Source organism: Aricia agestis, chromosome 8 (genome assembly GCF_905147365.1).
Source record: "Aricia agestis chromosome 8, ilAriAges1.1, whole genome shotgun sequence".
NCBI lineage: Eukaryota > Metazoa > Arthropoda > Insecta > Lepidoptera > Lycaenidae > Aricia > Aricia agestis.
In genome coordinates this window covers 8,796,659-8,808,092 of record NC_056413.1, presented here as the reverse complement: position 1 = coordinate 8,808,092, position 11,434 = coordinate 8,796,659, and the positions used below count along the sequence as shown (strand labels likewise).

Below are 11,434 nucleotides of genomic sequence, written 5' to 3'. Positions count from 1 at the left end.
GCCACACTTTTTTATGTTTGTAGTTATGTCGCCTCCATCTGTTTCCTGATTCATTGCCACTGACCAGTGACCACAGAGTACTTTATTCCAGCCATATATACCAACAACTACAAAATTATATACTAGTAATCTGTGTTAGATACTAGTAATCTGTGATTCCAGCGACAGTTGACACCAAATATATACTAGTAATCTGTGGTTGACACATCTGTGGTCGTTTCGTGGTTGTTCCGTTTGTTTTGAAATTATTAATTATTTACCATTTAGCTACAATATTTTACAAAAGCTTGCATTAGCAATGTCTTTATAGTATTAGATCTTTTATATTGTAAATAAATGTTGTGTTTTATTTAATTATAAGCAAAGCTTCGTTGTGGGTCATGAAAATGGAACCGTTCCATAAATGCAGATTGTGTCTTAAAATTGGAGATTTTTGCTCAATTTTTGAAAAAGATGATACCACAAAACTATCAGAGATGGTTATGTCTTTTGCTAACGTACAAGTGAGTAAATTATCCAACTTTAATCTAATTACCTTAATCTTAGTTATATATTAAGTAACTTGTGATAATTAGGTAGGTACCGTACTTACTTACATGCAACCTTCAAATAATAAACTCAGACCAATAAACAGAAAGATCAGCAGGTTAAAAGGCAAATCAATAGCTGTTTTACAATGATTGCTGATAAGATTGCTTTCCACCTCTTGGTATTTTATTAATTACATATTAATCCATAAGAAGAAAGTAATAAGGCCGCCTTTGTTTGCAGTTCGATTAATTATATTGTACCTATTTGTGTTTGTAATGTTATCGATATGCCCACAATAAAGTATATTTGTTTGTTTGTACATAGTAATTAAAATATTTCTTTCTGTTTTTAGATACATGAGGGGGATGGCTTGTCAGACCGTGTGTGCACATCTTGTATTGAAAATTTAAGCACAGCATACTTATTTAAACAGCAATGTGAAAGAATAGACTGCTTATTGAGAAAGTTTCCAGGTACATCCAATAATTTTATCATAAAATTCATAGTACCAAATAATTTATTGTAATAAATTGATAAAAATATTAATTAATTTTTTACTATCTGTGTTTTTTTTATAAAGAGTTAAAAACATTTAAGTGCTTAAATTTATTAAACTTCTTTAGACTATAACACTTATGTAATATTATGTATGGTATCATTGTTTCTGAAAGTCTTCAGAGTTTTTAAAAGACTAGCATCATTTGCTCAAACCTTAATATAAATTTATTTAAATCAATTTTTATATTCAATTAACCATTTTTTAGATATCAGTATTGACAAGTCTGATATTGCTGACTACAATGATTTATATAACAAGGAATTTCAAATGCATACTGAGTATGTTACTGGCGAAAATGATGAAAATTCTGTTAAGGCTGAAAATTTAAATGCCACCTTAAGTACAGTCTGTGAGATGAGTGATGAAACAGACAGCGACATGGATTCTATTAAATGTGTGTATTGCAGTCAGTCTTATGGCCACTATGGTGCTCACACGTGCCATGTCACTTGTACTATTGAACACAACAACCTACAACAGAGCGATAGCAGCGAGACGTTGGTGGCAGCAGACTTGACGCCAACGAAATCCTTTCAACCATCATCCCCTGTGAGCAATGTTTCTGAAGATTTGAATGTTTCTTGTGTCCTCTGTGATGAGAAGTATAACAACTATGAGGACTATGTTATACACTTGAACAAATGTTTAACCAATGTTAAACTGCATCACTTTGTGTGTCCGGTGTGCCATGACATGTTTTCTGACAAACTGATGTATTTGGAACATTTGAAAGTAGCCCACTTTAAGGTGGAGGACTCCTTCAGTGACCCGGGCCAGGACTGTGTAGATTTTGCTCCAATAATAAGAAAAGAAAGTAAACCCAAAGCCGTGCGACGCATCGGTTGGTCTATTGATGACATATATCAAGAAATTGAATGCACAAAAATTGAGCAAAAACCTCTTCACCAGCCGAGCCCAGTGCCTACAGCGAGTCCTATAAAAAATTTCTTCTCAAAATTGGGGAATGAGTGAGTTGTCAATGGAATGTAGGCATGCTGGGGCTACAAGCTTTCTACTAACATATTTCATAAGTAATTTCTACTTTTTATTAATTACCTATTATTATTTTCAATGTATCGACTTATGACAAATCAATTTTGGGTTACTATGATTTTTCTTTGCATTACTTAATACTCTTTTCTTTTATATATGCTATAAACAACTTTATTGTAGCTTAATCAAAAACGGTTGGGCAGCATTGCATTTAATGTCTTAAAATAGCTAATTATTAATTATGATTTATGAGTACTATGTTGTATTAGTCTTACATACTAAATTATATCACCTTATCTCTTTTAAGATCTTTCAGTCGACAGAGTACCCCAAAGAAAGTGAGCTTTAGAAAATTTATTGAAAATGGAAAAGCAAAAACTGCTGTGTACCTGCCCTTCAAGAAGTATATTCAGAACTACAAACTTAAGAAAAAAGTTGCCACTTACAGCCCAATTAATTCCAAAACACAAGTGACTAGCACAATTCAAGCTACATTCCCGGAATTTGTCTCAGGTAGGTAAATATAAAGATGCCATGTATGGCTATGACTGAAGACACACTCCATATTCTTTTTAGGGTTCCGTACTCAAAGGGTGAAAACAGGGCCCTATTCATGAGATTTCGATGTCTGTCTGTCTCCAAGCTGTATCTCAAGAACCGCTATAGCTAGAGTTCTGAAATTTTTGTAGATTGTGTATATCTGTTTCCGCTATAACAACAATTACTAAAAACAAAATAAAATTAATATTTAAAGGGGAGCCCCCCCATACAACAACCGTGATTTTTTTGGCCTTTTTTGCTCGATATCAATAATGGCAACAGGTAGGCACTTGATATTTTCACAAAGACCTTACTTCAATATATATATGAATAATATTTAAAAAAAAATAAGGGACTCCCATACAAAAACACAATTTTTGGTCTACGAGTATGTTTGCTCTATAACAGTATGGAACCCTTCGTGCGCAGGTCCGACTCGCACATGAATTTTATTTGGATCTTATTGTCCTAATTATAAGATTGTAAAGCGGCCTGTCGATAATCATATGTAAGGCACGATTTTCAATAACTTAATCTCTGATTAAGTTATTAAAAATCATGCCAACGAAAACAATGCCATTTTGCTTTTTGTTGCCTAGTGCTGCAACATGTTTGTGTGCAAGCCAGGGGTCACGAGTTCTAATCCCTATCTATATTATAATATTTTATATTATAAATGCCAAAGTATCTCCGTCTGTCTAGTTTTCACGCCAAAACTACTGAATTGATTGTAATGAAATTTTGTACACAGATAGACTAAAGCCTAAGAAAGGACATAGGCTATTTTTTTACTCGAAAAAGGGTGTTTATGCGTAAATTTGTTCAAATTAAGTTATTTCCAAAAATTCATACTAGATGGCGCTGTACGTCACCTACATCGCACAAGCGTAACTCAAACGTGTTTCTATAAGACAAAGGACGAAGGGGCTATAAGCTGAAGTGCACGCGGACGGAGTCGCGCGCAACAGCTAGTAAACTATAAAAGAACGAAAAGTGTGTCCCTGAGTCATCAAAACCTTATAAGTGTGTGTTAAATATTGTCCGAAAGTTGGATATTTGCAACTTTTTAAAAACAAAGGGCCTGTTTCACCACTTCCTGATAAGTGACAGACAGACATCCACCTTTTAACTTGACAGATGAAGTATGGAGAATCTGTCAAAAAAGTTGTGGATAGCCTATGGGCAGTTTAGCAGGAAGTGGTGAAACAGGCCCTAAATCTTAAGTTTGTCTTACAATCTAGCTAATATGTATTTTTTATTATACAGATAGTGAATATGGATCACCCAGTGGTACCTCAGAAGAGTCTTGGAAGATGAAACAGAACTTAATATGTGCTTGCGATAAGAAAGTTTTTATGCTATCTGAGAATATTCAGGTATGTGTAAAGAAAACCGATTGTTTTAACTAAATAGATATTAGATACACAATATATTTTATATTAACAAAATTTGGTTTTTAGGGTTCTGTACCCAAAGGGTAAAATTCCAGAAGTCTAGCTATAGCGGTTCTAGAGTTACAGCCTGGAGACAGACGGACAGACATCGAAGTCTCAGTAGACTTCGATGTCTGTCTGTCTGTCTCCAGGCTGTAACTCAAGAACTGCTATAGCTAGACTTCTGATTTTTACAGGTTGTGTATTTTTGGTGCCGCTATAATAACAAATACTAAAAACAATAAAATTAACATTAAAGGGGGGCTCTCATACAAAAAAAGTGATTTTTTTGCCCTTTTTGGCTCGTAATCCATAATGGCTATACATACTTGAAATTTTTACAAAATCCTTAATTATATGTGTACTTAATTATTTAATAACGAAATTAAAATAAAATAAATAATTAAGTGGGGCTCCCATACAAAATACCATAAATAAATGTAAAAGTTAATACATTTGGTATGGATAGTTAAATATCTATTTTCAGTTTCACGGTTTTGCCATACTTCACCTGTCTTACTTCTAGTCATCACTAAAAAAAACAAAAGTCTATAATCGTTAGGCAAGTATGCAAGGGAAATACGCGATTTAGGTTTCCTTGGGGGAATGGAATCTTCGGCTGAAGTCGAAACCAGCGGGCAGCAGGGCGAAAGCGACGCGGCGCGTGACAATGCACAATGTATAGAATACTAGCTCTTTGACCGAGCTGTGCTCTTTCTTCCTTGATCATAGATTTTTGACATTTGCTGAGATATTGGATCCAATACGGTCATAGAAATAGGTGTTGCCAGTTATTTAATATAAAAAAGAGTTTTTAATTTCTTGTCCGTTAATATGTTTCAAATAATGTAATGTAATTATTTTTCTAATTATATACTTGGATAATCTTGCTGAAATAACAAAAAACAAGCCATATTAAAAATGACGATGTCTTTTGACAAATCGAATTCTCTGAGATCTAGTAACCCTGACGTCAATACCTGTCAGCGTTAGCGCTCTCCATTGGCTATTGAAACCACATATGACGTAAAATAGGATCAATGAAATATGATAATTTATTAAGTAGATATGATCAAATGATCATATATATTGGATCCTATATATGATCATAGAAATGATCCAATATAAATGATAATGTAATACCCCCCTTAGTGTAAACACCGTTATCCTTGAAACCATCAAATGAGCCCGTCAAAATGAACAACTTTTTCTATGAGAACAATGCTGGGAACTCAAATAGCCGTTCAATCAAACAGCTAGCCCTTTGACTGAACAACGCCATTCAATGACACGGCTATACGTCGTTTAGCCGACTATTTGACTACAACGTTCAACACTACAGCTAGAGGACGCTTAGCCAACTGGTTTGATTTTGTTTTGGCGGGGGGCTGCGCCCCCCGAGCCACCCTTTTATTTGACGGCGGTCGCCGGCTGCTGCCGCAGCACGCTCGCTGCGCTCGCTCGGCTTCCTCTGCGTTGTGGTCTAAGTTCTAACCTAACCTAACCAACTTTTGGACTTTCTGGATTGTGTTTGTTTTTGTTTTGACGGGGGGCTGTGCCTCCCGAACCCCCCTTTCGGGGGAGGCTGCGTCCATCCATTTCATAATCCCGTAATTTCTCCTCGAATATTTGTTGAAATTTTAATTCACTCTTATGTGCCTCCACAATGTTTGTCTCTTTAATAACACTGGTAACTTTTATTTACTACTTTCTTTTTGAAAAACAACCACAAACACCAACAAACACCTGCTAGTTGACGCCATATTGTAAATAAAACGCACCTAGCGCCGCAGCGGTGCGCGTTGAACTACTTCAATTAGACGGCGGCTTTTGAATCAGCTGTAGTGTTGAACGTTTTGAGCGACTAAAATATTCAATATAAAAGCTAGATGTGTGATTGAATGGCGTTGTTCAATCAAAGGGCTAGCTGTTTGATTGAACGACTATTTAAACCAGTCGGCTGCGACATTTACACTAACATCTTGTATAGCTCTGATGATAAGGGGGGAGGGGTCCCTAACGTAAAAAAGCGGCCAAGTGCGAGTTGGAATCGCCCATGAAGGGTTCCGCAGTAGCAAATAAGCAACGTGCTTAGGAAATCAAAAATATTTTTTATACATGTGCCGCACCGATTTTAATCGGCGAGGTATATATATTATTATTGTCTAAATTGGACAAGTAAGATGGATAGTAATGGGGGGGGGGTGGTCCGGATCCCCAGGACACCCCCCTTTTATACGCCCATGGCGCCGATATAAATACTAGTTAACATTATTATTACTATAATTGCGAAAGTGTGTCTGTTACCTTTTCCCGCCCAAACCGCTGAACCGATTTTGCTTTTATTTGGAATGGAGATACTTTCAGTCCCGGCAAAGGACAAAGGATACTTTTTTATTAGGAACAAAGTGCGGTTCCCGCGCGATAAACGAGTTTTGGCGCAACGGAGTTGTGGGCGTCATCTTGTCGTTTATACTTTTCAGGATCGCGATCGTATAGTGGCAATGATCAACGAGTTGGGCGGAGTGGTGGCGGAAAACACGAAGATGGAAATGCTGGCCACGCACTTCATATCCGTGCTCCCCGAAGACACGTTCACTGGCATGATGGTGTGCGCCCTCGCCACGGGCAAGTGGCTGCTGCATATCACCTTCGTCTACGACAGCTTCCGGTGCAAAAAGTTCTTACAGGTGAGTTCTTGTAATCACCCCGGTGGAAGGCATCATCGTTCCTTCTACTTGACACCACCATTCGTGTCATATGGAATCTCTAATCCATATGACACCACCCCAGTGATGTTAAGATGACCATTTGAGTGACAGATGAATATAAACTTTACTGCTTGAACTTAATTGGAGTTTTCATATCAAGTATCAACAACTAAGCAACTATGTAACGTCACTAATAGTCGGTGGTGTCATATAGACTATAGACACCGGTGGTATCGTTTTGGTGGTGTCGAGTGGAAATTGGAATGATTGGGCATTACTGTAGATTCAAGTTTCAACATTCAACAAGTGTATTCATAAGGGCTCTCACACAAAACTGCGGTCTGCGAATTCACATCGCATCGCAAATATCTGCAACAAACTCACAATAAAAAAACTACATTTTGATGCGAATTTGCACGAATTCGCAGTTATGTGTGGAAGCCCTAATGCCCACTTTGAAAATATTTTTAATAGTTACTATTATTAGATTAATATCTATATGTATAAAAAAAACTAGATCAAAATCGGTCCACCCGTTTGGATGCTACGATGCCACGGACAGATACACACACAGACAAACAGACAGACGCGTCAAACTTATAACACCCCTCTTTTTTTTTTGTCGGAGGTAAAAAATGGATCTCCAAATGTGTTAGTCGCGCTAAAACTCAAAAACCGCTGAACGTATTGGGCTGATTTTAGTCTTAAAATATTCGTAGAAGTCCAGGGAAGGTTTTAAAGTGACACGAAGTTCACCGGGACAGCTAGTATCTATATAAAAATGGATTTTCAATTGTGTTAATAACGCTAAAACTCGAAAACGGCTGAACGTATTGGGCTGATTTTAGTCTTAAAATATTCGTAGAAGTCCAGGGAAGCTTTTAAAGTGACACGAAGTTCACCGGGACAGCTAATTATATTATATAAACGCTGTTCGAACTCAAAACGTGAGCCGCGCCGCAAGTCCATTTTATGCTCACAGGCCACAGCACACATCAAATCGCAAACGTATTGTAAGCGTATCGCCTCGAGTCATTGTCACTTTGATTTGTTGCAGGAAAATATGTATGAATGGATGAGGCATCCTAAACTCGTAGAAATAGATAACACCAGCATCGAAGTGGCGAAAGCGGCTGTGTATTGGCATTCCGAGCTCCGAGACGACGCTCAGTACCCATTCCAAGGGAAACAGGTTGTGCTGATTATGAAGAAAAAGTACAGGCAGTACTATCAGATGATTTTCAAAACGCTCAAAGCGAAACCGGTTACATACGACCCAAGGTACGTTCGTTAGTATCTATTTTACGTTGTGACTGCCCCTTAAGGCTTCAGTCTCGAAATTAGCAGGCAGCGGGGCGGGAGCGGCGGCGGCGGCGCGGGAGCGGCGAATTCCAATGTATAGATTTATATAATGCGCATGCAAATCTTCGCTTATTGTCGTAATAACGGAAACACCCGAATCTATGAAACGTAAGAGCCCCAAACAATGCTTTTGCATTTTGCACCTTGTTCGAAGGAAATAGAAGGAAACATCATATTATAGTCGGTACTCGGTGGCTCTCGCCGATCCGTCAATTGTCTATTTTTGGCGCATGCGCCACAAAACCTTTTACTGCGCATGTCCTAATCGTGTCATGCCATGGCAACGCCAACAACGATCAAGTCGTAAAGCTGGCGTTGCCATAGCATGACATGATTTGGACATTCATACTAATATAATAAATGCGAAAGTGTGTCTGTCTGTCTGTTACCTCTTCACGCCTAAACCGCTGAACCGATTTTGCTGAAATTTGGTATGGAGATAGTTTAAGTCCTGGGAAAAGACATAGGATACTTTTTATCCCGAAAAAATGTACGGTTCCGACGCGATAAACGAATTTTGGCGCAACGGAGTTGCGGGCGTCATCTAGTATAGCAATAAAAGGTTTTGTGGCATCGTCTTCCGACGCTCGGGAAAAACGATCGTTGCCGAACAATGACGAAAATTTATATGCGCATTATCACTTTGGGAGCACTGTTTTATTGTGGAAGTCGGCGTCCACGATAACGTGACGTTCGGAATTACAAAAGCGCACATTCTGTCCAAACGCCTTTACAAAAGCGCACATTCTGTCAAAACGCGTTTCCACTGACGCGGAGCGGAGCTTAGCGGTGCCGAATTGCACCACCTATCACCATGCTCGAAATCTTCGCTTCGCTGTCATTCCGCTGGAATAGCACGATTGGTCAATTCGGGCACCGCAAAGCTCCGCTCCGCTTCAGTGGAAACGCAGCCTTATTCCAGTGATAAAATTTAACAAAAAACTTAATATTATAACAAATCAAGCTTGTGCTGAAGTGTATAACTATGAACCATAGATTCGGATTAGTGACCCAGTAGGCAACACTTTCTTTGTATTAGAAAATATGCAGAAACTATAGGTGGCAGCACTCGCCATGTAAATAAGATAGAACAATTGGTTCGGATTTGCACCGCCGTCGTCGTCTACGTGCCATAACGTTACGCAATCGATAGCGATGCAGTTTGGCGCTAAATTTCACATTTCTCTTTTTTTTCAAATAGGAGGAGGTTCTATGTTCGGCTATGGATATTTTTTTACTTAGGGTTTTATTTTCAGGACTCCGGGGAGTTGCTGCTCGGCAGATTACTGTTTCGTCGATATGAAGATCATCGAGAGAGTCAAGTTGAGATTCTTCTTCCATCACAAAGTGCCAGTTTTTCCCTACCAGTACATTCTGGTATACCTCTTAAAAAGAGGTCGTGTCAATGATGAACACAAATATTTACTACAAGACTTATCGAATATTAACGATAAAAATAATTATTTCAACAACACATATTAATTTTTATATCTTTATTCTGTAATTGAATTTTTAAATCTAAATTGTTAAGATATTTTTAATTCTATTGACTGATAAGTGGGCCATATGAATATTATAAGTAAATTTAAAATTTATTATTATATTATCTAGTAATGAAATTTTATCGAAACTAGAATTAATCAATTAAAATTTATAATTTTTTCAATACTCGTATTATTTTTTAACGCTTTATTTTCTTTGCAATTTAGTACTATCCAACTCTGACCTGATGCTCATTGCATTTCTTCGACCGAGACCACTTATTTTGAAGTGTTTCTGAATCTGTAGAAAGAAAAATCGAATAGTATAGATGTTACCGTAACTGCGTTCGCTTAATAAGTTTTTTATCGCGCAACAGAGGCGTAGCTACCGCCCAGCGTTGCCAGACGTCCTGATTTTTGCATCAAAATTAAATGTCCCGCGCGGGACAAGCTCAGTCCCGCTTTTCGGGGAAAGCTCGAACGTACGTGCAACTTGCTGAGAAAGAAAGGTGCGTAATTAAGATAAGAGTGTGGGAGGTAGAGGGGTGGATTTTCTTTCGCTACTTAAGCTGATATTGTCATGTACCTAAACGTTATTTTAAACAAACAAAAAAAATCTAAAAACTTTTGATTTTATACCTTTTTTTAACTTGTCCCGCTTTTGACTGAAAAATCCCGCTTTTTCACTCAAAAAGTTCTAAAGTCCCGACTTGGCACAAAAAAATCTGGCAACGCTGCTACCGCCGTATATTATTATGCCGTATGAATTATACGGGGGCCCGGGTTACAAAGTGGGTTAGTAAAAATTAATAGAAACTTTTCATTTCTTCTTTTAAATTTACAAAATATTAGAAAATTCAAAAAGGCAATCTTTCCTAAGGGCCCCCAAAATTTTATATGGGGACCCGCTATGGCACGTTACGCTTCTGTCGCGCGAGTTCATCTTTCCGCGATAAAAACTATCGGACTGGATTCAAACTATCTTCATACCAAATTCCAAAAAAGTCTCGAGTTAAAATTTGTAGGTAAAAGATTCAGAATCAATTTTATATCAGAATATGGAAATGGAATTTAAATACATCGTGGCAAAAGAAAATAGATGTTTTCTCAGTGTTTATGCGTTAATGTCGATAAGCACTTATTAATTAAACAGTTCCTCCTCAGCAATTATATTACTTTATTAAGATTTTTCGCAGTCATTAATATAAATAGCAATAGGTACTTAAATAAATTGGATAGTTTACTTGGTTGTAAAAAAGCCAGAATGTAATAGTTCCGACTATTGTCCCCGCCATTCCTAAAATACTTCCCAATGTCGGGAAATCATCGGTATTTAGAATAAAGTGTTGCTCTTCGTCGTTGCAGCTACAGAAAGCGTTTATAATAAGCATTGTAAATACGCGAATTTTAGTTTTACATAATAATTAAAAAATCACATGAAACTGTATTTTCGTCTTGCTTGACTCAAATTGACACTCTTGACCAAAGAGAATATAATCACTACGCTTGTCACTACGCTCTTGACGGTATTTCTCACGGTCATGGAAGAAGGACGTTATATTATATAGTCCGTGCAATCCACGAAGACGCGCCCCACTATTCCTCCTAATCGTTTATAGTTATGTGTGCAAGCTTTCGCCAATGTTTGAGTGTTATCGGTACACACTAATTACCTATGACTGCAGGCGCACACTACAAAAAATAGACCAATTAAGAGAAAGCGTCACGGTCAAAGGGAAAGATGCTCACCCAAAAATTGGTGGGGCGCGTCTTCGTGGATTGCACGGACTATAACTTATATCCATGTTATATTATCCTTCTTAA

At 37.6% G+C, this 11,434-nt stretch overlaps 1 protein-coding gene across 1 annotated transcript; it reads left to right on the top strand.

The window, feature by feature from the left end:
• The first annotated feature begins 241 nt into the window (after positions 1 to 241).
• LOC121729393 lies at positions 242 to 9,693 on the top strand. Its single transcript, XM_042117893.1, has 8 exons — positions 242 to 503; positions 884 to 1,004; positions 1,296 to 2,058; positions 2,391 to 2,596; positions 3,890 to 3,999; positions 6,540 to 6,746; positions 7,825 to 8,048; positions 9,386 to 9,693. Exons 1-8 carry the CDS (start codon positions 381 to 383, stop codon positions 9,609 to 9,611), a joined length of 1,980 nt encoding a protein of 659 aa, XP_041973827.1. The 5' UTR covers positions 242 to 380; the 3' UTR covers positions 9,612 to 9,693.
• The last annotated feature ends 1,741 nt before the right edge of the window (positions 9,694 to 11,434 follow it).